The sequence below is a fragment of the Perognathus longimembris genome, chromosome 23, assembly GCF_023159225.1.
Source record: "Perognathus longimembris pacificus isolate PPM17 chromosome 23, ASM2315922v1, whole genome shotgun sequence".
In the NCBI taxonomy this organism is placed as follows: domain Eukaryota; kingdom Metazoa; phylum Chordata; class Mammalia; order Rodentia; family Heteromyidae; genus Perognathus; species Perognathus longimembris.
In genome coordinates, this window is record NC_063183.1 from 23,706,294 (window position 1) to 23,734,199 (window position 27,906).

At 40.8% G+C, this 27,906-nt stretch overlaps 1 protein-coding gene across 3 annotated transcripts in view; it reads right to left on the bottom strand.

Moving 5' to 3' along the window:
- Window positions 1–3,699: 3,699 nt before the first annotated feature.
- LOC125340342 (myocardial zonula adherens protein) overlaps window positions 3,700–27,906 on the bottom strand; it is a 67,429-nt gene continuing 43,222 nt past the window's right edge. For 2 of the 3 annotated variants that reach the window (XM_048331851.1, XM_048331853.1), the window contains exons 11-13: window positions 21,397–21,480; window positions 10,619–10,719; window positions 3,703–4,679 (exon numbers count right to left, since the gene is read on the bottom strand). In XM_048331851.1, coding sequence (XP_048187808.1) covers window positions 4,583–4,679; window positions 10,619–10,719; window positions 21,397–21,480 — 282 coding nt within the window. In that variant the 3' untranslated portion in view covers window positions 3,703–4,582. Of the gene's footprint in view, window positions 4,680–10,618; window positions 10,720–21,396; window positions 21,481–27,906 lie in introns of all 3 variants that reach the window. The other variant, XM_048331852.1, reaches the window with a different exon arrangement.

Genomic DNA, 27,906 nt, shown 5'->3' on the forward strand with positions numbered 1-27,906 from the left:
GTGATTTGGGGCTCTCTTCACATCTCTTGGGTTTTAGCTTCTTCATCTCCAAAATTTTAGAGATCACATCTTCCAAACATGATTGTAAAGATTCTGTGTCTGTGTCTATACTATGTCCTGCTGGCCAGCTTTACTTCCCTCAGCCAGGGCTCTTCCTAGAATACTTTTCCTTTGTAGCTTTCCCTATGTTTATCAGGGTTTGGAATTTATTTCCCCTAAATAACTAGTGGGCCATTTGTGGGAAATTGCCCCCTCAAACTGATTACAATCACAGGAGAAACAGGATGTGAACATAGTGAGCCATTATTCAATATAAGGATAAATGGGGGCGGGGTTATGTGAATATAAGTACCACTGAGACTCAGAGACAGGAGAGCCTAGGACTCTTTGGAAAACATTTGAAAAATATTTTGGAGCAGACTAGGATTTTGAGGCACATGAATTTTTCTTTTCCCAGCACAGGCATTTTACTCAGAGTTGAACTGAGATTCAGGTGTAAGTGTAAGATGAGGATTATGGACTACCGTGGCCTGAGCTAGGACAGAAAGGAGCCTTTGCCCATCTTGTCACCCCCTACTCCTCCTTGCCCTGGTAGAATGCCTAGAGCAGAACACATGGTATTCAGTAGAGAGAAGGTGGACAGAGTAGCCCCTGGATCAGCTGAGACATCATCTCTGGTTGGTGCTCCCTCCAGTGGGTGGGCCCTGTTATATTACCTGACTCCAAACACTTCCCATACATTGATCCTCTCTCCCAGGCTATACCAGAAATTTGCCCTTTGAGACATGGCCTGAGTCTTTTCTGTCTCCCCAACTGGCTCTAATTGTGGCTCACTATGCAACAGGCTCTCTTTAGTTCCTGGGTCCTGGGAGGCTCCAACTGCTTCTATTCTATTTCCTGTCAGTTGCCTAGGCATTCTCCCGGCCCTGGAGACAACTCTAGGCATACGGCTCACACCTGCATGTTCTTGAGCTCAGGTATCCAAAGCAGATATCCCAAAGGAACATATTTCACTGCTTGTTAGGGGAACAGATATCCCTAGTTTTGGCAAAAGAGTCAGGAAATCACATTCTCATCTTGTTGGAAAGTTTCAGTGGACACAAATTTCTAGGGTATAGATTGGAGCAAATGCACCTCAGCTTTGCATCACATTTGGCCTGACAGTTCCTCTTCTAGGATGTGTCTTGAGAAATGGTTAAGAAGATGTGCAAAGACATGAGCACAAGATGGCTCACCAGAAGATTGTTTTAAATAAAAGAGTAAAAATAACTTCCAAAATACCATTAGGGGATTTCATTAGTGGATAGGACTGTTTAGATCATGATACATCAGTGAAGTGGAATCCAATTAACTATAAAATACAATGGATAGGGGCTGGAAATATGGCCTAGTGGCAAGAATGCTCGCCTGTATACATGAAGCCCTGGGTTCGATTCCCCAGCACCACATATATAGAAAAGGCTAGAAGTAGTGCTGTGGCTCAAGTGGCAGAGTGCTAGCCTTGAGCAAAAAGAAGCCAGGACAGTGTTCAGGCCCTGAGTCCAAGCCCCAGGACTGGCAAAAAAAAGATATAATGGATAGATTATCTGTGTGTACAGGAGTATAAAAATGATTATAATTCAGGTGCAGTGGTTCACACCTGTCATCCTAACTACTTAGAGACTGAGACTAGGAGCATCTCAGTTCAAGGCCAGCCCAAGCAAAAAGCTGGGTGTGGTGGTGTGCACCTGCTATTTCAGTTTTGTGAGAGGCAGAAAATTGGATCGGATTGGATTCCAGGCTGGCCCAGGCAAAAGGCAAGACCTTCTTTGAAAAATAACAAAAGCAAAAAGGACTAGTGGTGTGGCTCAAGTGAAAGAGTACCTGCTTAACAAGTGTGAGGCAGTCCAAGATAATTTATGAGCAAAGTATGGTTGTGAAAGTGCATCCCGGTGACAGGCCACATTTACTAAGTGTTCACTGTGTCACAAGCAGTGTTCTTACCTGAATGGTTTAACTCGTTCATTTTCATATCAGTCCCACCAGGAAGAAACTGTCCTGCTCCCATGGTCCAGGGTCACAGGCTGATTCAGTGACTTCCACATGCACACACTTTTGACTGAGCTTGGGCGGCTGGACATCAGAGCCCTATTCTAAAATCCCACATGATTCTGCCTCGCCATAGAGGATCGTGTTTATTTTTAAAATGAAACAAATGGCATTTTGTGTGTATGAATATTTTTAAGAAAGCCAGGAAAGGCTGGAATGAAAAATTTTAATCTGAAGCCTTAAATTTTAAAAAAATTCCCTTATGTATGCTACCATCCTTTATTTCAGTGAGACAAATTTGTTATACAGTATTAGAGTTCATCCAGTTCTGTGTAATACTCGTGCTTATGAACAGGTACCTGGATGGCACTCTTTCAGATGGAGTGTTGGGTTACTAGAGGTAATTTTGACAGTGTATCTAGAAGAATTCCCTGTGCTTTTCTTTCAGTCTGTACTAAGTGGGAACTCTCTTTAATGGTCTTCTGGATTGTTAAGTGACATAAGGAATTCTCCTTTTATTAAAGATGTACTTTAAAACGCAAAAGCCCCAGTAGTAGAATGATCTCTGATAGTCTTTAATTTTAAAATCTCTAAATTTTCCTTTTTCTAGCTTGTTTTACAAGAGAGAGAGAGAGAGAAAGAAGAGAATATAGAAATGGTTGTGGAATTGGTTTTTACTTCTCAGTCTCATTAAAACTGACATTAAGTTACTACTTCCAGACCAGCTTTTCTAGAGATCTCAGGCTCCCAGCACCTTCTATCCCTCGGTGGGTCTAGCTTCCCCACCCTGTGATTCTGAAGACAGCCTTTTCCTGAGATGCTTCTCCTTGACGATTTCCACATCACACAGTTTCTTGTTGTTAGAGCGTCTATACTAGGGCTGGGAATATGGCCTAGTGGCAAGAGTGCTTGCTTCCTACACATGAAACTCTCGGTTTGATTCCCCAGCACCACATATACAGAAAACGGCCAGAAGTGGCGCTGTGGCTCAGGTGGCAGAGTGCTGGCCTTCAGCGGGAAGAAGCCAGGGACAGTGCTCAGGCCCTGAGTCCAAGGTCCAGGACTGGCAAAAAAAAAAAAAAAAGGAACGTCTATACTACCGAGTGCTACCCAGGAGCTAAGAGTGCTTTTAAACAGACCTCCAGGAGGATATCAGTTGCTGCCCAGGGGAACAGCCCATTCCCATCCCTATGTCAACTCTCTGTTAAACTGGCTTAGCCTATCAAGTACATGTGGTTAGTCCAGGTTGTTAGAAGATGAAACTATATTCATAAAGCTTTGGTGACTCATACAAAATGATATAGCCAGAGTTGAAATACATATTTGGTTCTAAAACTTGGCTTTCTCTAGATTATCCCAACTCATAGTATCTTATTCAACTACATTACTTTGCTTGCCTTAAAATTTTTTTTCTAAAATAAGGAAAGTAAGAAAGGGTAGGAAAATAGGGTGGGAGATTTTTAAGAACTATTTTGTATTTTGTGGTCATGAATATATGTTACTCTTTTCAGAAGGTGCATCAAGTAAATACAGTTCAGGAATGAAAGACACACACACACACACACACACACACACACACAGGGCTATTCTTCTGTGGATCACAGTACTGTAGACCACTATAATCTGACCCTGGTACTTATTCTACAGGCTAGCAATCTGTGCTCTTCTCCTTTTACATGGCATTCTACACAGAGACAACATTAGTAGAACAAAATATATGGTATTTATTAAACAGGTTGTAATAATAAAGGAGATACGGGTTATAATAACAAAGTAGAGCATGCATGAATAGATTACTCACTCATTTAACAAAAACATCAGTTGATACAAAACATTAAATGATTAAATTTCCACAACATACAAAATTCTCTTTAAGGTAAAGTGTGAACGAAAACAAAAATCACAAGTTGAATAAATATAGTGATTTCAGGTCCAATAAAAGCATAAGGCACAAATTAAATCAAAGGATTCAGATATCAGGATGAAGCTTGTCTGGCCCACACAGTCATTATAATTGTGGCTTTTACAGCCTTGCACAAATTCTCATGACCAAAGAGAGCAGTGCATGCTGGGAATTCTCCCCTCTGGGTTCAAGTTTTTCCAGGTACCCACACTTCTCATTGACAGCCTTGCTCTGCCAGAGAAACACTGTTTCTAATACTTTTATGGGTAAACAAACCTTCATGCTCTAACAAATCATGCTGCCGTGAATAATATGAAATTTCAAATTAATGCCCTATCCACTCCCAACCAAAGTAGCAACACAGAAAAAAAAAAAGTGAAATTCTGTAAGGATTTCAGTGTCTACATGAAAAACGATAATGCAGCACATAACAGGGTATGGTAGTTGGATGACTGAAATGTGACCTTTATACCTGTTCTTGCCTGTCCCCTCCTCCATCTTCACTCTCCTTCCTATCTTAGAAGCAGAGCAGAGCTGTAGCAGTTTCCATTCTGGCTTCTTGCTCATGGGGAAGTAACAGTTACCCTTTCTTGACTCCAGGCTCAAGATTTCCTGGCCCCTTTTGCCTCTGAAGTACATGGATTCAAGTGCCTAAGTGAGAGTTTTCTTCATGGTTAATTCCAGGACTCTCGTGTATGGTGTGTAGTTTCTAGAAGGCATCACGATTTCACGGGTCCTACCTGTTGGGCTGAGAAATGAGAAAAGATAGAAGAGGAAGATTATTGCATTCTTTATATGCTAAAACAACTCTAGGAACTGGCTCTTCAGCAGTGAAGGATACGAAGGTGGCAGTTTAATATTTCATGTAAACTTTAGAAAAGGGAACTGCAGTAGACAGGCTCCTCCCCAAATTAAAGTGCTGAAAGCTTAGCCTCTGAGGTGGTACCAGTAGGAGGTGGAACCTCTGCAGGTGATGAGGTCATAAGGGTTCTACCCTCATGTGTGGCATCCCATCTTCCACATGAGGAAACAAGGAGAAGGAGAAGGAACCAGCAGAGAGCAAATCTGCTAGAACCTTGGTCTTGGACTTCCTGGCCTCCAGAATAGCAAGAAATAGTTTTCTCTTGTTGATATGTTTCCAAGTCTATAACAGCCCAAATAGACCATGACAGGATCATAGTTTTAAGCAACTTTTAAAGGTTATGCTAGCTATCAGTGACTCAGAAGGATATAAAATGTGCATCCAAGGGACTTGTTATTTGGCAGGAAAAATATGTATATAAATAATTTTAATTATGTGTTAGGTGCTATATTAAAGAAATAAACAGCTCTGCTGAATAGTCCCCGTTTGCCCATTCAGATCTACTTTCTCCCCCTTCCCACTTGATCTGTCCTTAACTGAAGGTCAGAATTGATGGGTTCTTTGCTCTCTAGTTTTCAGTTCATTTTGACCAATTGGGAGATGGGAGTAGGTGATCAGAGAACGAGGGATAAAGAGGTCAGGGCTTCTGTTCCCTCCCAGCCAGGCTGCAGCTGGGTAGCTGACTCTGTCTCTCTCCCAGAGGTCACAGCTACAGCTCTGCCCTCGCTCTTTTGCTAGCCTTCTTCTCCTGCTTCTTCAAGCCAATGCTGGTGCCGTGATTTGAGTGCAACCCCCAAAGGTTCGTGTGCTGGAAGTCTAGTCCTCAGCATGGTGACATGGACATGCTGAGTGGAGCCTAAGGAAGGTAGCAGATGAGGGGGTCCCCACCTCCATGAATGGATTAATGCTATTTACCAGGATGGCATCAAGTCTGGTAGGATGAATTAGTTCCTGAGTGCAGGAATGAGCTTTTCTCCTCCTCAGTCTCTTGCTTGTTGTCTCACTATGGGACCTCTTAACCACACTTACTCACCATTGTGATACCACCCGTCCTAGGCTCAATCAGAGCAATGTAAAATGGGCAAAGGTGGTGACAGCTCCCATTGCTGTGAGCTCCCTTCTTTCCCTTCCAGCTGCCCAAACATTTGTAAACAGCCTATTCCTTACACTCTCTTCAGTCTCTCCTTCCTGCCAGCTCAATGAGCAATACAAGGATAAATAAATACATGATGGCTTATCTGAGGGCCGAACAATTTAACAAGCCAAGGCATGCACATTTGGGTATCTGCCCAGGGATGATAAATCCCAAGAGATGCCGAGTATTCATTCAGGGAGATAAGAACTCAAGGCAGGAGGGATAAGGTGTGTAAGGCCCAAGTAGGGTGAGCCCACAGTTTGTAGATGTGGAATGGACCTTTAGTACCAGCCAAGCAAGGAGTTTACAATAGAAAGTGGTGGAAGATAAGGCCAGGTCTCCTATCACAAGTGTGATACAAGAAGCCAGATCCAAGGGGTTAAGAAGGAGCTAGGGAACCACTATGGATTTTTAAGGAAGACCATGATGTGTCATGTTTACATTCTAGCAATAGTACTGTTGATAGTTTGGAAAGGTTAGTCCGGAAGCAGAAGGTGAGGAAATTCTTGCTAGTTTGAAAGAGAAAGAGAGATGATGAGAATTCTAACAGGAGTCTGGAGGTAAAGTCATAGGGAAAGATTTGGAACATAGAATTGGAAGGATTTGGTGACAAAGATGGAGATAGATCCCATCCATGTCTTTCCTCCTGAATCCAAAACTCAACTACATTTCCCAGCCTCCCTTGCAGTTAGGTGGTGGGTCATGTGACTAAACAGGCCAAAAAAAGAAAAATTCACATTACTTCAGGTTTAACCTATATAACTTTCTACATAGTCCTCCATGCTCATTCTCTGTCTTTTTTTTGTTTGTTTGTTTGTGTGTTGTTTTGCACTGCAAGACCCACAAGGACTCCAACGTCCAGAGGTCATCAGATGGAAGAGTCCCCTCCGGAGTCCTGAATGAAGGTATGGAGTGAAAACCCTACTAACCTACTTAGAACAGTGATATGAAGAACAGTATGGTGCTGAGCCACTGAGATTTGTGGATACTGCAGCTACATTCCTTATCCTAACCATGTGAAATTTGAGAATCAACTCCCTTTTCCTCTCATTTCCCACGTTCGGTCATTCACAAAGTGGTACAGGGTGTTGTATGAGAAGGAAGAGAATCGTAAGACACCATAAATATCACGTTTTCCCCCAAGAGATCCAGTATGCTTCTGCTTTCTGTCCCCCAAACACCCTGAACATGACTATTAAACTATTAAAGTTCTGACACACCACTGAAAGCATCTCCTAGGGCACCCACTGTATGCATTTATCTCCATTATTACCTAAATTCTGTGAGGATGACAACCACATCTCACTCATCTTTATACTCCAGAAGCTCCCACAGGCTAGACACAGAGCTATCAGTCCACATATAGATGGCATGGAAACTAAAGGAACGGGGAGTTTGAGGAGGAGTCCCATCGTCACCTGCTACACAAGGGAATCTGTGGGATCTGGCCCTTCAGGAATCCCTGGTGACCTGGCCAGGCGCACTAGAAGAATGTCAGGGGTAGAAACCATATGGCAATGTGTGCCAACTCCTATGAAAATTCCACATAACACAAATGGTCTCTGGTGACAATATCTTAAAAAGCCCATAAAATGCAGAAATATTTATAAAGGTGACCCTTCTAGGTCTCAAAAACAGGCACTCATATCCCAACCTTTCTAAAAAAGAAGTGGAATATTTTGTTAAGCTGATCACTGGGAAACAATCGGATTTCAAGAGCACAAACATGTTAACCACAGAACCACAGCTCACACATTTGCTTTACCACATTCAGTGAGCCTTTTAGTAATCCAGAGAAGGGCAGCTCCCCTCAGGGAGGGACAATAACACAGTCTAAAAATAAACTTGGACAGAAAGCTATTCTGTGTTCTGATTGATAACAGAAATAAGAGGGAAAATACAAGCATTGTTAAAGCGCTTACTATGTGCCTGGCCCTTATGACTATGGGAATATTTTTCTTTGAATTGTGCCTATTAAGATACAATTCATGTAGCTGGGTGCCAGTGGCTCACACCCAGGACCTGCCTCTTGCCTTTCACATAGTAGGCACTTAATAAATAGCTGAGAGGAAGTGAATGAAATATTATTCTGCCCTCTCGGAAATGTGGATCTGTAGGCTATGTAGTTTTCATTTCCTTTGCTGACTGACCTAGGTAGTTAAAGTGCTAAGATAGATCCTGGGGGAAAGCAAATGTTACATTTATGGAAAAGCTGCTTTTAGACACTGAAGTGGCTTCCAAGTTCACCGTAGCCATAAGTTAAGGGTCTGTCAGCACTTCCATTATGAAAACCGCTCTGTGGTTTCATAACTTAGCCATAAAAGTTTGCCTTAGGCTATACTTGGACATACAAATTGAAAAGCTTGTTTCAAGCCAAAATGTGGGAATTAGAAAACAAACAGTTTATTGGTTTCAGGCATAGTTTTGTACCCGTCTTAGCCAAACAAGATTTATTATGTGGGCAATTAGATTGGACTAAGCTGCTTGATTCTTGAAAAATAGAAAAAGGGGAGAAATGGCCAAATTATTTCTATTTCAAAAGGAGTCCCCAAGCATAATCAATCATTCTTTTTGGTTATATTTTCATCAAATGCATTTCACCACACCTCATGAGACCCAGAGTCTATTTGCGTATTTTTTTTCTTTTTAAGAACATTTTCTGTTAATTATATTATTTGTGTATTCTCTTTTAAAGAACACATTCTGTTAATTATATCTGGATATTTTTACCAGAAGACAAGAAATATAAATGAGAACATTGTTATTAAAAAAAAAAAAGGTTTTCACTGATGTTCTTTTGTGTGGAGAATGGCAAATGGCTCATTTTAATGAACTGTCACTAAAACAAAAGAACAAAACCCATCCAAAATAGATTTTAAAAGTAAAGTAACCAAATGAGGTTGCCTTATTCAACATGAGAGAAGTCACCCAATGAAGCTGTTGACTTGACACGTTAAAGAAACCATAACTGTGTGGGAAAAAAGGACTTCAGAAAGACATCCTACTGGTAGTTAGTAGAACTAGAATCAGGAATTCGGCCTCCCTGGCTTGGGAATAAGCCAGATTCTTTCCCACCATGGAACTATTTGGGGTTCCGGGCTCTGACATGTTCTGGATTACTAATACTCAGCACAGATGTCTCTGCTTACACAAGAGCCTCTCCTGCACACAGGACACCAGAAACTTTACGAGTCTGATAGACTAAATCCCATCCAGGTGTAATTTTTTTTGTCTTTTACCATCCAGTGTGTTTACTTGTAGATTTGTAGACACTTTCTAGTTACCACAAATGAGGGAAACCATGCAACCTATGCTTCTTTGAGTCTGGCATACTTAATATAATTTTTTCCCAAGTCTTTCTATTTCCTTACAAACGGTACAATATTATTCTTTCTGATGGAAGCATAGAATTCCATTGTGGATAAATTACACAGGGCTGTAGACACCCACACAGTGAGACCAAAGGAGGATATTCTTAAAAGAGGATCACAAAGGTTCAATAGCTATGTGCATATGATCATATAAAATGATGATCCTGGAAATGAACTCCAAGAAATGGAAATGAGGTTTTATGTTATTTTGCTTGGGTTTTTTTCTCCTTTGTCTTTTTTTTAAAAAAATTTCTGTACCTTTTGTCTTATATTTAAGCTTATCAGTTTGGGGGAGGGTAAGAGGGAGCACAGAAATGGTAGGACAAAGGGTGAACAAATGTAGCAGTGATACTCGCTAGACACTGTTGAAAATGAGCTGTGTACAACTTGTGGGGGAGGGGATCAGGAGGGGAAAAACAGAGAAAACAAGGAAAGAGGTGACACTGTTCAAAAAGAAATGCACTCATTGCTTGATCTATGTAACTGTAATCCCTCTATATATCACCTCCACCATAACAATAAAATTAAATTAAAAAAAAAACTAAATCCCAAACCACTTGCCAGTCACATCCTGTTTTACACATGTTGTGTCCTGTAGGCTAAGTACAGTTGTGAGCACCTAGAGATGGCGAGTTAGTTACCAGAGGCAGGTTCTTGCGTCATGAGCTCAGCTCTCACTAGGAGGGACTCAGGCCCAGGTGTGGGGAACAGCTGGACAGCGGACAGGCCAATTCTCTATCCCAGAAATGTAACTACACACACACAAAATAAGTTGTAGTAATCCTCTAAGTGCCGATGACAGCCGCAGATCATTACGCAGGAGGCAGATCCAGTGCTTGGCAATACTTTGCTACAATGCTTGGGAACAGATGAGTTTTGTTCAAGATTTACCCCCTCCCTCTCCCACATCGCTACAGTACCTACGTGGCCCTCACATACTTATCTATGCCTGCCCACCCATTTGTCTCTCCTGCAGACTCTACTCTGGACAGGGACCAAATGTCATTCCTTCCTGTGTCATAGCTGCCTGGCACAGGGAAAGTAATAACAGTAGCTTGCCAAGTGGATGAAGAAACAAAGGCATGCACTCTGGGAGAGACCAGTCCCTCTCCGCAATGGCTTCTGGGTCTCTCCCTCACTCTCTCCTCCTCCACACAGAATGCCTCTGCTCCCACAGAAACAGTGGTATCTGAGGCCTTGGCAGATACCACTTAGCTTTGCAGAAATTATTTTGCTTGAAAGAATGCAATTTGGCTAGTAAATTATTTTCTTAAGTCAGAGAAGAATTTTAATCAGGAAAACAGGAAATTCTTAAATACCTGGGTAGAAGATCACAGCCCACTCCAATCTCTCTGGTTTCCACTTCAGTCTTGGGCTGAGTTTCTGTTAAATAGTCCAATCTGCTTTGCAGTTCATTATTCTAAAAATGTGGGGCAGGGAGGGGAGAGAAAGTCATTTTAGAAAAACATATATTCCCCCACAATTATGCATGATATCATTTACATATGATCTGATGTCTATCTGAGACATGAGTATCACAATGCATTTACTGAGCATCTTTTACAGAATAAGTGTTGATGAAATACATTGATTCACTTGTTATACACAGCTCCCTATGTGTGTATGTACATGTGCATGCAGTTTTCCATAAATGAAAACAACATATCTCAGTCTCTACTGTTGTCAGCCTTTTTGTCCAACAGTTTATTGTCGATGCCATTCTGTGGTTGCTACTTTACTTTTCATGTCAACTCCTTATTTTACTTGGCTTGCAGTATTCCATTCTGTAGGTGTACAGTATTTCTTTAACTAGTCTCTTATTGATGGGCATTTAGATATTTATCACTTTCTGCCATTATAAATAAGGTGCGGCTCAACTTTTAACACTCCCTCACTAAGCTATAAAATGAGTAAGTCTATTAATTTAATTTAGTGAGAAATACCTCTATAACTTAATAATTAGTATTTCATAGGTGTGGAAAATTCAGAATCTCAAACATATAAAATAGAACAAGCTCCTTGGGATTAAAAGTAGCATTCTAAATAGTTTTCCTTTTTTTTTTTAAGACCAGAGCCAAACATTACATAGGTTGATGACTAGATGCTCAGGAATTAGAAATTTTCCCCATGGGGGAAATGAAGGACAAAGGAATAAGAAAAGTTAAGGGTATTGAAATGAAAACAGCTGAAGTGATGGTATCTAAAATTTATTGAGAACAAATACACAAAATTTTTAAAAAGAGGGCAACAGTGGTTATTGCTGTGTATAGAGATTTGGGGTACTTTTTTTTTTAAAGATAGAAGACAGACAGACAGACAGACAGACAGACAGACAGATAGATAGATAGATAGATAGATAGATAGATAGATAGATAGATAGATATGACAGGCTATTTTTTCAAGCTAGAATGACTATATCTCTTCCTATATTTAGAAGAAATCAAGAGAGGGAGCCCAGGCTTCCAAGAATAAGGAGCCAGCCCAAAGAGAAGAGTTAGAGTCAGGAGGAAACCCAAATTCTGTGTCTAGAATCAGCTTAAGTAGTAGACCCTTGAACCATGTATATGTAGGACAAACTAAAAGAAATTTGTAATCCAGGTATTGGTGGCTCACGCCTTTAATTCTAGCTACTCAGGAGGCTGAGATCAGAGAGCATCACTGTTCAAATCAGCCTGAGCAGGAAAGTGTGTGAGACTCTTATCTTCAATCAACCACCAGCACATTGGAAGTGGCTCAAAGTGGTAAAGTGCTAGCCTTCAGTGAAGAAGCTCAGGAGCAGCGCACAGGCCCTGAGTTCAGTCCCCATAACAGACAAAAAAACCCAAAACACTGTGTGGCAGAGTCTTCAAGAAATACAAAACTGAGCCACCAGCTATCACAGACATGGCAGGAGGTATTGGGCCTAACCAAATTCATTTCCTTATAAAGGCCAAAGCTGCAGTGCCCTTCAAAACAATGAAGTAGAATCTAAAGTCTCCACAGGAAAGGATTCGCAATGTCCAGTTTATAGCTCAGCATTACCTGACGTAAGAAGTGTCAAGAAATTAGGACCCATTCTCAGAGGAAAAGGAATCAGCAGACACCAATCCTGATATGACTCAGATGCTGGACTTTTCAGATAAGGATTGTAATGCTGTCATCATAACTATGATCAATGAAGTAATAGAAAATATGCTCACAAGTAATGAAGTAAGAAGACAAGGAAGTATATGAAAGAACCAGATAGGAATTTTAAAACTTAGAAGTAAAGATCTGGAGTTTAAAAAGAACTTTTTTGTTTAGATGAACCCCAAGAAAAGGAGTTGATAAAGGAAGTAGGCAATAAAAATAAATAATAATAAAATTATCTTAAAAGAAGATAAGGAAAAGACTGGAAATAGTTAATAGAGTGTCATGGAACTATATGAGAATTTTTTAAGTCCTAACATAACAATTTGGGGATCCCAAAAAGAGAAGAGAGGAACACTAAAGCAGAAAACAATTTCTAAGGTATAATGGCTGAAAACTTCCCAAATTTGGTGAAAGACAAATTTACAAATTAAATTTCAGCAAACATAAAAAGGATAAACTCAAAGAGGAATAAGTTATAGTGAAATGGCTGAAACCCACAGGTAAGGAAAAACATTAAAAGTAACCTTTCGAATGGGAATGTGACTTAGAGGTAAACACAGAAAAGAAAAAGCCACAAGTGGCACTGTGGCTCAAGTAGTAGAGTGCTAGCCTTGAGCAAAAGAAGCCCAGGGACAGTGCCCAGGCCCTGAGTTTAAGCCCCTACGACGGGCAAAAAAATAATAATAATAACCTTTCATATACAGGGAATTTTCACATGAATTGCTACAGATTTGCCATCAGAAATAATGGAAACCAGTAACAGTGAATAATAAGAAAAACTGTCAGCCTACAGCTTTCGATCTTTCAATAATAAAGGTGAAATCAAGTCTTTTAGATAAGGAGAATAGAAAAATATTTTACCCTCTGGCCTGAACTACACAAAATGCTAAATCAAAGTTCTCCTAGTCAAAAAGAGATGATATCAAAGAGAAATTCAGTACTTTAGGAAGTGAAGAAAAAGTATAGAAATAGAAAACATATGAGTAAATATGAGAAGACTCCATTTCCTCTTACTTCCTTTAAAATACATAAGATTTTTAAAGCAAAATAATAATATACTGTGGTTTTCTTACACACAAAGATAAAACACACGTAATAGTTCTGACAGTGGAGCAGCAGTAAATGAGCCTATATCATTGCAGTGTTTCTGCATTCTACATGAAATGGTAGAAGATTATCTCTAAGCCAACTGAACAGTTAATGTATATTGTAGTTTCTAGAGTACTGACTAAAGTATTAAGTGAAAAAGATATAGCCCAAATGCCAATTGATAAAATAATACTCTAAATGTTATTAGAATATTCCAGAAGAAAAGCTAGGTGCCAGTGGCTTACACCTGTAATCCTAGCTACTTAGGAGTCTGAGATCTGAGGATTGCAGTTCAAAGCCAGCCCAGGCAGGAAAGTCAGAGAGATTCTTTTCTCTAATAAAGTATTCAGAAAAAGCCTGAAGTGGCACTATGGCTCAATTGGTAGAGCACTCGCCTTGAGCAAAAGAAGCTCAGGGACAGCACCCAAGCCCTGAGTTCAATCCCCAGGATCAGGGGGGAAAAAAAACCAAGAAGAAAAGAAAGAGATAATAAATCAAGCATGAAAAACCAAACATAAACAGGAACAAATAGGAAAATGAATAATGAAAATCCAATCCTAACAGTAAAACTATTAAATTATTGGTTATAATCGAGTTGTTTATAGTTAAATGCTAATGGATAATATGCCCATTAAAAGGCAGAGACTATCTATCAAAAATGCATAAGAAGATAACTACTACCTGAAAGAAATACACTTTAAGTACAGAGATAGGGACTATTTGACAATGAGTAAATGGAAGAAGACATACTGTATAAAGTATAAATAAAGAAGAGAGGAATGACAACATTAATATTAAATAAAACAAGAGTTCAAGATGAGTATTAACTACAGTGCTGACCAGAATTTCATATAGGAAAGGTTTATTCATCATTAAGATATGAAAGTTAAAAATTAGTATTTATCTAATGGCATTCAAAATAAATATAAACACTGACAGTGTTTAAAAATAAAAAATAGTTAAAACTATAATAATAGGTTTTAGTGCCCATTTCCCAAAGACTGATAATTATACAAAACATAGGAAAAAAAATAAAGATTATCTAAACAATATTAGCAATCACCTAAACTTAATTGGTTTTAATAGAACATACACAACAGTGACAGAGTATACTTTTTTTTTTTTTTTTTTTTTTGCCAGTCCTGGGGCTTGGACTCAGGGCCTGAGCACTGTCCCTGGCTTCTTTTTGCTCAAGGCTAGCACTCTGCCAACTTGAGCCACAGCGCCACTTCTGGCCTTTTCTATATATGTGGTGCTGAGGGATCGAACCTAGGGCTTCATGTATACGAGGCAAGGACTCTTGCCACTAGGCCATATTCCCAGCCCCTACATTTTTTTAAAACAACATTTAATCAAGAGAAACCATTGCTGGGTTACAAAACAAACCTCAATAAATTTAAAAGACTAGAAAATGGGCTGGGGATATGGCCTAGTGGCAAGAGTGCCTGCCTCGGATACACGAGGCCCTAGGTTCGATTCCCCAGCACCACATATACAGAAAACGGCCAGAAGCGGCGCTGTGGCTCAAGTGGCAGAGTGCTAGCCTTGAGCAAAAGGAAGCCATGGACAGTGCTCAGGCCCTGAGTCCAAGGCCCAGGACTGGCAAAAAAAAAAAAAAAAGACTAGAAAATCATACCAAATAGATTCTTTGACTATAAAAATATTAAAATAGACAAACAAGTACCTAGGAACACTCACATATTTGAAAGTTAAAGAACATACAATAAAATCAAAGAAAAATCTTGAAGGAACTTAGAAATATTTTGAGCTATATGACTGAAAATACAACATATCAAACTTGTACAATGCAGCTGAAGCAAAGATTATTAGAACACTTTGGCTGTAAAAGCTTACATTAAAAAAGAAGAGATTAAAAAAAAATTCAGTGACCAAAGGTTCTACCCCAAGAAGATAGAAAGTGAAGAGCCAAGTAATCCTAAACCAATTAGAAAAAAGAACAAAATGCAATGGAATAAAAGACAGGTAAAAGGAAAAGTCAGATGCTGTATTTAGCTGGGCATAGTTGCACATATCTGTAATCCTAGCTATTGGGGATAGGGAAGCAGGAGGATCTAGAATTTGAGGCCAGCCCGAGCAAAATTATTCAGACCCTATCTCAAAAACAAAATGTAACACAAAGGGCTGAGGGTGTCAGCCTGAACAAGGTAGCTGAGGAAAGTTGGAGAGGTAGAAATAGAATTAAGTCGTTTTAAGATAAAATTTGAAGAAACTAGAAATGAGCTTAATAGGAGTTGACACCATAGAGCTAAGCCTATCTGCTCCGTAAGTCTTGCTGAATCTGAAGGGGAGTGACCAGGGCCTTGCCCTGCCGCCTGGATTGTGTTCCATGAAAGACGGCTTCTGGGACTGAGAATCAAATTTCAATGTTTCCTGCTTTCAAATACCACCACCTTGTGTTTGTGCGTGTAATGAATCCCACCCACTGACTTGGGAGCTTTCAGAGCCTCGTCCAGGAAGGAAGAAACTCGCATGGCACTTTGGGGCATTTGAGGGGAATTATGTCATGGCAGTCAACTTCCCCCATCTCCCCTCATTCACAGGAAGCCAAGAGCTGTAGCACAGGCCCCCAGAATAAGACTATGTCACATAAAATGTGTAAAAGGAAAAGTTACTGAGCACCAAGCCGCACACCACAGATAGGCTGAGAGGTTCATGTGCCACGCGCCCACACGTCAAGTGCAGCCTGGACTGAACCACAGCTCATCACTCTTCTTCTCTGGCTTTTGAATGTCACTGGAAGTTCAAGGTTGTCAGCAGAACAACAACAACAAAACCCAATGGGATAAGTTTCAGAAATCAGATCAACTTTATGAAAGTGAATGTTTGCCATTGTATTTGAGGAACATTGTTTCATATCAGAAATGGGAATTGAAATGTTTCTTCTCTACAAGTTTGGTTTTTTTTTTCCCCACACACTTCTTGGAGAGGTCGTTTGGGGAAAAAAGGAAAAAGTGGGTATAATTTTGTTTATGGGAAGGTTTCCAATTCCTTGATGAAAATGGGAAGTCTGACAGCCGGGCAAGAGGAAGGGCTTTTAGAAATTGTGTATGTGATCCTTTGTGATCCTCTCCTAAGAATATTGTCCTTTGGTCTCACTGAAAGATTCAATAGCTATGGGCATATGATCATATAAAATGATGTTTATCAAAATGAACTCCAATACATGGAAACAAGAGGTTTTATGTTATTTTGCTTCTTGTTTTTTTTTCCTCCTTTGTCATTGTTTTTTATTTCTGTGCTTTTTGTCTGGTCTGTAAGTTTATCTGTTTTGCAGAGAGTAAGGGGGAGCACAGAAATGGTAGGACAAAGGGTGAACAAATGCAGCAGACTTGGGGGGCGGTTGGGAGGGGAAAACAGGGAGAAAATGAGGGAAGAGGTGAGTGACACAGTTCAATAAGAAAGTACTCATTACCTGACCTATGTAACTGTAACCCCTTGGTACATTGCCTTTACAATAAAAAAAAATTTTAAAATTGGGTGTGTTTTCTAGGGGTGTGTTATGCAAATTCTAATGACTTTAAATATAGGAAAAGGGCAAATGATGACACCAAGGAACACAATAATCCACATTCTCTAAAAAAAAAGAAAAGAAGAAGAAGCCTCTCGATTGTCATCCATAACCTAGACCCAGCCTTTCCTTCTTATTTCTTTATTGGTGGTAATGGCGATTGAACTCAGGACCTTGCACACTTATTAAGCAGGTACTCTTACTGCCGAGCCATACCTCCAGTCTTGATTTTTGCTCATTATTTTTAAGATATGATCTCACTCCCTACCCAGGTGTCCTGGGCACAATGCCCCTCCTCCAGGTATCTAGGATTACAGGTGTGAACCACCATGTCCAGCTGAGGACTTGTGTACCTTCCTTTCCAGACTGGCCGTGAGCCACTATCTAAACGTTCTAGGATTACAGCTGTCAGCCACTGAGGCCCAGGGCAGGACCAGGTATAATGTTCTCTTGTGCTACTTGTCCAATGTCCTGATGTGATTTTTTTTTAAGGTACTGAGGATTGAATTTGCCAGACAGATGTTCCACCATGTGGGACCTGATACATATTTTTAAAAGCCAACGAAGTTTTCAAACATTGAAAATAAAAGCAGTCTCAGAGATTTATCTCAGCCTTCTCCTATGACTCCTCTCTGCTGTTTGAAGGTGAAATAACAGAGCCCAGGTTGAAGGTTAAACTCCCTGCAAGGTCATCCACAGATAATGGCAGAATGAGGATGACTGCCTAAGTCTCCAGTATGGGGACTGATGAAGAATTAACATTTGTTCATGTTTGATAGTGTGTGAGGCACATACATTGTTCATTTAATCTTTCCAAGATCGTACCAGGTGGTATGATCACCCCCATTCTACAAACACTAAAACTGAGGCCCAGAGATGTAAAAGTCACATGACCAGAGCAGCTCAGTTTGTAATTAGAATTGTCAGGATCTAAACCCAGAACCCTTAGATAAAACTCTGGAGTGATATTTATAATATGCATGTGCATGTTTAATGCCAGATCACTGAAGAAAAAAAGCCATGGATATAATTTCTGTGGTATAAAAATTCCCTGCACATCTGACTTCAAACCATCAATGTGGTATCACTGAACACAGAGTGGAGAAAAGATGTAGGTCTGGCATGCTCCTGGAAAGTCGGTGAGGCCTGAGATCCACAGCCTCTGTAGGATGAGAGCGAAGCTGTCCCTGAGAAACAGGTAGGACTGGACTAAACGAGGGCATTGTAAGAGCTGAGGCTCTTCCGTTTCATGATGATATATAATGGTGACTTCTTTGAAATCATTAGCATTGTTACTAAGAAGACCAAATATGACTTGATGTGAAGCCAGAAGAATAAGAGACACAGTATCATATCAAATGAGCTTCTATATCCATTCAAATTATAGTATGTGATATGGATCCCAAATGCCTGGGACCAAGTGGGAAAAATAAATCTTAGACCAGCCTTTGCGATTCATATCCAGTGAGCTGGACATGATGGTGCCCATGTACATGGGAGGAAAAAAATCATGAAGCCTTATCTGGAAAATAACTAAAAGAAAAAGAATTAGAGGTGTAGTTCAAATGGTAGACTATCTGCTGAGCAACTGCAGGCCCTCAGTTAACGACATCAGGACCGCCAAAATGAAGAAAATCAGAGATTCATATCCAGCCTCACCCTCCCAAAATGGAACCCCTTCCCCCAGGTAGCTGCAGGTAAAGGACTTTGGGTCCGATGGCTTGCTCATAACACTGTCATAACCTTGTGTTCACCCACGTGTGAAGCTGTCTTCACTAAATGCTCACACGGTTCAGTTGGATGATGGTCTCCCACGTTGAATAGGAACAAAAAGTGAAAGAATAGTTCATGATAGGACATGGCTATAAATCTGAAATATACATTGATGACAACAAAGAGATTCCCCAAGGCCCAGGCAATGGAAGAAACAGTTATTGCATATGGCCCTTAATGTGGGCCACATACTATATATGACTTCAGGTGCCTCTCAGCTACTGTATGGAGACAGTACCATTTTACAGAGGCCCATTCCATAGGCCAGCCAAGGCACCAGACAGTGAAGTAAATGGCCAGGATCACATCATTAGTTATGTATAGAACTGAGTTCTGCAATCAGGAAGACTAGAGCTTGTCTGCAATTAGCTTCTTAAGAAATGATAGTTGGTTTATCAGATGGGAGATGGGTGGTTACCAGAAAGACAACTGAAACACCATCACTGGCATCATTGTGGCTTATAGCAGGAAAGCAAAGTCATGGCATTAAAAGAGTATGAGTAGTAGGTGGGGCCTGGTGGCTCACACTTGTCACCTTAGCTACTTGGGAGGCTGAGGATATGAGGATTTCAGTTCCAGGCCGGCCCAGGCAGGAAAGCCCATGAGACTCAAGGGAGCCTAAAATACTACAGTAGGCAGATTGATGAGGTCCAGGCCTAGGCCCAGCAGGAAATGAAACCCTCTCTTCCAGAAAGAACCTCAAGCAGAAGGGGATGGAAGCATGCCTCCAGCTCGCCTAGGAAGTGTGAGGCCTTGTGTTCAAACCCCAGTCCTGCCTCCCTCCCCCCCCAAATAACTGTACTTCCTGCAAAGTGTTAAGGTGATATTAGCCATAACAGAATCTTAAAGTAAGTGAAACAATAGCCTTAGGAAAGTATAAAATAAACGTTAACCCAATGAAGAAATGAATTAAGCTCATGACAGTGTGTTAGAATAGGCTTTAACCTAAGTGTTTATGACTAAGCTTGTCATTATGCAACTTCATTTTATATGGTGTGTTTTCTTTCCTGCTGTTAGAAATGGATGTGTGAAAGTGAATGGAAACAATAAGCCCATACTAAACGTATTTGGGGTTGAAATAGTTCAAGGGAAGTGAATTGATTAGTTGTGCAATCCATGTTTCAATGCTCCAGGAAAGCTGGAGTCACCGTCTCACTTATTCCATGAGAGAACCTATCACAGCCAACCTTGCCATTGTCTCTGGGCATTCTCCATTCCTGGAGAGTCCTCTGCTCCCTGGAGTCTGCCTCTACCCAGGCAATTCAAGCCACCCAGTTCCCCTGTCTTTAAAATAGGGGAAACATAATCACATCTAATAATATAACCTAATTCAGAGGGCATCGTTTGTAATAAAGAACCACACTAGCATATGAAAACGAGGGTACTCAGTAAGAGCCAGCATTGCCATCCCCCTGTCACCCACTTGCATGTCCATGCAGTGTGACCCCGACTGTGTCCCACTGAGAACATAGCAGATCCAGCACCCACCCTTGGGTAAGTCTGACTCCACTCCTCAGGTTTATACAGAGCATATGCAAAGTCACTAGCAATGTCCTTCACACAGTCGGTACTTAAGAAATGTCACTACCTTTCCTTCTGGCTTTATCATGGTCTCCCAGGCTGTCACCCTGGGGAGGGATTGATTATGACAAGCACTGACAAGGACAGCTATTGGCAAACCAGCTTTTCATAGAATCTGCAGAGGAAGGGGCTCCCTGCCAAGTTCTTAATAAAGAGCCTTGGGAGCAAATAGATTTTGGCTTCTGCTTTTAATAACATCTGACCTCCTAAGATTCTTCCAGTGCCATCATTTCCTTCTCTGGAACGGACACAAAATCTCCAGTGACTTTCAATAAGCCAGTGGCAGGAATACTAAGCACCCTAAAAACTTTCAGTGAAATTAAGTCACCTCTAAAACTTGTTTATGTGATATAACAGAAGAAGAGCACTGGATTAGGAATCCCATTTGGGGGGGGCCTGGCCCAGGCATTTGTTAATGTGGGTGAGCCTGAACAAGAATACCTACTTTTTCTACTCAGGGGCTCACACTTAGATGCCTTACTTGCTCACAGTGCTTTGCCACTTGAGCCCTGATTCAAGTCTGGCATTTTACAGGTTAATTGGAGATGGGGGTCCCACGGCCTTTTCTGCCTGGACTGGCTTTAAAACTTTGGTCCTCACTTCTCAGCTTCCTGAATAGCTAGGATGACAGGCAGGAGCCACGACACCCAGCTTGTGTCTTGATTTTCTCTAAGTTACTGAGAACAGTGTGGAAAGTGCCCCATGAATCAGAAAGTCCGGCACAAATGTGGGAATTGTCAATATTAATAAGCAGTGTGTTAGACTTGCTGAGCAATTCTTGATGCAGACAAATAAGAGCCAAAAAAAAAAAAAAAAAAAAACAGAGGAGAAGCAAGGCAGAGTGTGGAGAGTGAGATGGGAAAGGAAAGGGAATATCAGCATTTCATTTGCAGAGCTAGCACTTAACCTTCAATCAATTTTATAAGGCCAGGAAATAACCATATTTTTAATTAAGTATGGGCAGCAGGATCAGCAATATAAAATTTAACGGTAGGGAAGACATCAACTTCTTACCTCTCCTTCTAAGAAAGATATCTTCTCCAAGAGCTGCAATATTAAGAGCTGCTTCTGTTGTACCTTTTTCTTTAATGATTCAATCTAAGAAACAAATAGAAAATCGTTAGAAGTGTGGAACTGTACGAGTGTAAGTCAATCAACTGGGAGAGAGCCATTTGGACAGAAGGTATACAAAGGGTGTATTTCCTGGAACATGGCAGACCTGAAATACTCTAAGCAAGACAATCTATGGCCAGGGAGCCATAGCATCTCAGACAGGGACTTCAGAGTTGTGTCCATTGGGTGTGTCTAGCCCAACATCTCTCCATTGGCTGTATGTGCTGCGCCACCCTTAAAAATGTCCCATTGAGGGGCTGGGGATATGGCCTAGTGGCAAGAGGGCTTGCCTCCTATACATGAAGCCCTGGGTTCAATTCCCCAGCACCACATATACAGAAAACGGCCAGAAGTGGCGCTGTGGCTCAAGTAGCAGAGTGCTAGCCTTGAGCAAAAAGAAGCCAGGGACAGTGCTTAGGCCCTGAGTTCAAGGCCCAGGACTGGCAAAAAAAGAAAAAAAAAAAAAGTCCCATTGACAACATAGGGAACTTGCTGTAAGGAATGTAGATACAAGCTGGACACCAGTGGCTCATGCTTGTAATCCCAAGATACTCAGGAGGCTGAGACCTTCGGACAACAGAAATGTACATGAGACTATTGCTAATGAACCAGCAAAAAGCAGGGCTGGATGCATGGCTCAAGTGGTAGTGCCAGCCAGGAGCAAGCAACTCAATACCACACATACACACACATACACACACACACACACACACACACACTGAAAGCTGATTGAATCTAACTTCTGCAGCTAATAAGGAAACAGAATGTCAAGTCTAGATTGTCAGAACTTTTACAAGATGTTGATTCTGACCTACAATAAGCCACTGGGTTGGGGAGAAAATGGGAGCTTGTGTAGGGTGGGGGAAAATAGAGGCTCATATTTCCTTGGCTTGTTTGAGCCACACCTAAATTGGGGATGGATTCTCTATCTCTACTGGCCTTGAACTGTGATCCTCTGGATCTCAGCCTCCCGAGTAACTATAATCACTGGTGTGAGCCACCAATTAGAAATTAGGGACAATGGCAGCGAAACTCTCTTGCCTATAAGCTGTTCCCTCCATATTCTTAAACCACACTTCTTGCTCCCCTTGATTCTAAAATCCAGGCTGAATCCTTCAGAAGTAGAGGGCACTATGTGACATGTAATGTGATTAAATATCACCTCACATCCTTGGAAGCTCTTAGTGATTTTCAGTGCCCATCATTCAAATAACTTTTCACTTAAATTTTTTTAAATGCAAGTTTAAGACGATATTATTATTGTAGGAAGGTATAAAAACAGAGCATGATGAAGATAATTTTTGAAAACTATTCCTATAAAAACCAAAGGAAATTCACACACATTGTTTTGCTCCATAATCTTACCTCAACCCCACAACTATTTCATTTTATCCAACTTCTCTTCCATCTTTTACCTTCACCATGGCAAATTTTGGTGTTTCTGTCCCTTGAGGTTTTATTGTAAACACTTTTCCATGGCGTAATGTATTTGTGTGTGTGTGTTTTTTTTAACATTCATGTAATATACTCCATCAAATTGATATTCCATAATTTATTGCCTGTTCCTTTAGTGCTAGGCATTAAGGTTAGTTCCATTTTCTCTCTATTATAAATAATGGGAGCAAGAACATCTTTATATATATGGCTTTTTTTCTGAAGTTTGAGTTATATCCTTAGGATAAATTCCCAGGAGTGGGATTAGTGGGTCAAAGGGTCTGAACAGCTTTATGGCTCTTAATATTTATTGCTAGAGTGCCTAGAGGGTCATTCTAATTCACAGTACCACCTGCAACACAGCCTGTGTCTGCCCTTCTACCCCCGCTGCACCGCCTCCTCTAGCCGCTAGTTTGGGGCAAACTTAATAGGTACGAAAGGGTCACACTACTGGTTTTAATTAATTAGCAATTTCTTTAATTATTATCAACATTTGACACCTAAGTGTGTTTCTTATATTCTTCTGTGTTCTTTTTTATATGATTTGATTTTCTTGACGCTGCAAAGAACTCAAAATACTTTATAAAGAAAATGCCAAGTGCATGCAGACCAGAAACTAAGCAAAGTCTACCAAACTTGTTCCCTGGGCTCCACAGATAGCCAGATGTGCTCTACCCTGTTTCTTCTTTTCTTTCCTTTGTGCAGCTTTTTAAAGCAAACCTAGACAATCTGCACATATCTCCTATATACTTCACTGTGCATCTCTACTCATGAATTCTTCCTTCCTTCCTTTCTTTTTTTTCTTTTTCTTCTTTATCTTTTAAGTCATTGTACAAAGGAGTTGCCACTCAACAAAGCAGTTTATGAATACAGTGCACCTTGATCAGTGTCACTTCTTTCCTCATTCTCCCTCATCCCTCCCTCTCACCCCTTAATTTCCTTAATTTTGTAGGATATGCTTTGAAGTGTGTGACTGCATTCTCCCCCTTCTTCTCTTCGTCTACCCCTCCTTCCCTTTCCTCCTTTCTTCCCCCTTCTCTTTTCCCTCCCTCCTTCTCTCCTCCTCCATCCTTCCTCCATCTTTTCCCTCCCTCCCTCCCTCCCTCCTTCTTTCCCTTCCTATCCCTATAAGTTTCAGTACTGGGTCTTAAACTCAGAGCCTGGGCACTGTCCTTCAGCTTTTCCTGCTCAAGGCTGGTACTCTGCCACACCTCCATTTCTGGCTGGTTAAATGGAGATACAAATCTCATGGACTTTTCTGCCCAGACTGGATTCAAACCATGATCTTCATGCAGTCCACATTGTGCATGATTTTTATACTAAGCTTCCTTAGTAGCTAGGATTACTTGTGTGGTTTACAGCTTTCCTTTACACAAGCTCTCTTACATACATGTTTAGGGTACCAATTATCTTATGTAACTGATAATTGATTTCCTCTCTGAGGAGGAGAGATCATCTTATCAACCAGCACATTTCTATGAGCTGCTTGTGGAGCTCCTGTTAACCTGACCAAAATGATACTGCGCAAAAACTTAGTTCTGTTGGTAGGGTTCCAGAACAACCCTGAAAGTTATGAGATTTCTCTGCTTCTGGGATCCCCACATGAGTAATACATAGGACTCAGGCCATTTCAAGTCAGATGTCAGAAAATGACAGCTATAGAATTGGGACCATGTGACCAGTACCCAATTGTGCAATATTCAGGAAACATAACTCAGTACTGAACTCAGGGACTATGAAGGGAAATGTAATGAAAAAATACAATAGCAAATAAGCATTAAATACAAGACAGCAATTGTCACAGGTTGTTGAGAAAATGTATTTGGGGTTTTCTTTCACCAGCTGGGAAATGAAAACAGAAATGGAAAATGTCATAAAAAATAAGAAACCCACTGAACCAGAGGTGTGCAAGGGCATATCAGCTTCATTACACACTTGGAGAGGCACTTGGGCTGGCTAAAAAAAACAACAACTCTAAAACTATAAAATCTAGGTGCTGATGGTTCATGCCAATGATCCTCCCTACTTGGGAAGATCAGAGTTTAATGATAGCCAGGGCAGAAAAGGGATCTTGTGATCCCTTCTCAGTGGGATGCTTGAAAGAATGGTACATGCCTTACATGCTATCTACAATGGGAACCCTAACAGAGGCAGATTGTACCTACACATATACCCTGAAAAGTAATGAAACCCCACCTCAAAAACTAGCCAGCAAAATTAGGGGAACAGTGGTCAGAGCACCTGTTCTAGTAAATGCAAAGACCTAAGTTCAAACCCTATTCACACACACACACACACACACACACACACACACACACACACACCAAAAAAGGAAAGAAAAATAAAAACAATTTTAAAAAATTTAAACAAAGATTAGAAAACCCCAAAACAGGGCTTAAATATGGCCTAGTGGTAAAGTGCTCGCCTTGTATGTAGGAAGCCCTGGGTTTGATTCCTCAGCACCACATAAATAGAAAAGGCCAGAGGTGGCGCTGTGTCTCAAGTGGTAGAGTGCTAGCCTTGAGCAAAAAAGAAGCCAGGGACAGTGCTCAGTCCCTGAGTTCAAGCCCCAGGATTGGCAAAAATAAATAAATAATTAAAACCCCCCAAAACAAAACTGATATTTAATCAAGGTGTTTAAAACCTTGGAATGGAAAGAAAGTTAATTTTTTTAAGCCAAGGTAAGCTTATGGCATCATGGTGGCTTTTCTTTGCAATTGGTCTTTAACTTTAAGAATAGCCTGTTAAGGTCAACAGGAACATGTATATATATATATATTCCAGATCAGTTGTGCAGGACGTGTTGTGTATGTGTGCCTATGTGTCACAAAATGTGCTCATACATTAATGAGGAAATCAAAGCTCCCCAATGTGGCCACTAAAACCTTTCCCATCATTCCTTCCTTCTGGTGGACCTTCATTTACCAAGACTTTCTACTTTAAGCTGAATTTATGAAGAAACAATTCACTTTCCCACTGAAGCATTTCTCAAAGGTGAATAACTATCTTCTGTGTTCTTAAACAATATGAGATTATCCGGGTTATGAATTCCAGGTCAAAATTAAGTAACATGATATTTTATTATGAGCTCTTACAGCCTTCTCAGGGGAAATTTATGTTGTTATATATTTGAAAGTTTGAGAAATTCACAAGGAAATAGCTTGAAGATTCTGTATTATTGTTTTCAGCGACTCAAAAAACAATGACCAGGGCAGGGATGGAACAAGACAGGCAAGAGCTTTCTAGAACTCTCAGATCCTAACCTCTATCCTAACCCTCATCCTTCTACCTTTGCTTCCTTTTGTTCTGACGGGGCCTAGTTTCCCACCTAGCTCCATTTCCCTCAATGAAACAGGAAGCAAGTGTGAGTCTATAAACCCATCATAGCATGAAAGGGGGAGAACAATAATTTTGCACCCCTCTTCTGATGGGTACTACAACTTCTCTTGATTCCATGTTGGAAGTCCCATAACACTATAAATTCATAGTTACTTTATTTTTAAAGGGTCTTCTTCCTGAATAAAGCTACCATAAAAAATGTAAGGTTTTCAATAATAAACCCTAGCTGCTTTCTTTAAAAAGAAAAAAAGAATGCATCAAGAAATATGACAAGATCCGACTGGAGCCTGCACTAATGTAGCATGGAAGGACAGCTTCATAAGGACGAGGGAGAAGGTGCATTATCTCATTGGTGGGGGTGGGCATGAAGGAAATGAAAAACGAAACTGAAAAATTGCTAAATGAAGCCCTGAGTGGGGAAAATGAAAAATCAATGAAGGAAACGGGGGCGTGGGGGGAGAAGAGGTACATTTTTCATCTTCATGATCCTTGATTGGGTTTGTGAAATTCATTTTCAATTAATGTATCTTGTGGCATTCAGCCAGGCTAGATATGAGCGGGCCTCATATTTTAATCAATTTTTCCTATTAAGTTTGAAGTAATATATAATAATAGAACTACACTATTCAAAAGGATCCGTTAAAACTGCCTTGTGAGGTAAAATAATTTAATTTGGTTTGATTTCTGTCTTTATATGAACGACAACCTAACTTCTCAGAAAGAAACTGCACTCATTCTCTGGGGTGCCCGTGACTTGGCTATAAAAACGTCAGGGAAGGATGAATACCAGCTTGCAGGTCTGAGGAGAGCCACTGGGAGGGAAGGAAGGAGGAGGGCATGCTGGGTACCAGGCTGCAGTTGCAGTACCTCACAACCACCCTAAGTGGTTATTGCCCCCTGCTGAGGAACCTACAAGGTTCCAAGATGTTCATCCCCCCTTCACCCCCTCAGCCACCATCTAGGGGTTGGTAGGACTGAGATCTCAATCCTAGTCTCTCCGTTTCTCAAGGCCAGCTGCTTCTATTCATACCATCCTGAGGTTGAAACAGTTGTCTACCTCCGTCCAACCACCTAGCGCTGCCGTGTGGCCGCTAGAAAGGAGCCAGGCTGGGATGATCGTTTTACACAGATGGTTCTTGTGGTTATTCCTGTGCCCTAGAGGAGGAGACACACGGAATGGAGAAGTGGGGAGACAGTTTGTCCCTGTGTTTTCAATGAATCAGAGCGGGAACTGGTTCAGGACAATGTCATGAATATGCATTCATACTGGAAAAAGAAAAGAAAAAAAAAGCCAGGGGGGAAAGCTATTTCCAAAATGTTCCTAAAGTTCAAGTGCCTCGAAATATGAACCCCGGCCCACGTTTGTCAGGCTCTCCTCCCAGACGCCCTTTCCTGCCCTCTTTGCTCTAATCACCACTGCCTGCCACAGACCTCAGTTTGGGGCTCTGATCTGATAAGGCATTGGGAAGCCATTGAAAAATAGAGACCCCCCCTACCCCAGTGAGTCTCCACCTACATCCTCCAGCCTCTCCATTTGAACTCCTTCCAGTCAAACTAGATTAGTGCTCCCTGTATTCACCCTATACTTTCCAATCTCCAAGTGTTTTGTTCTTATTTATCCTATTATCTTATCCAGTA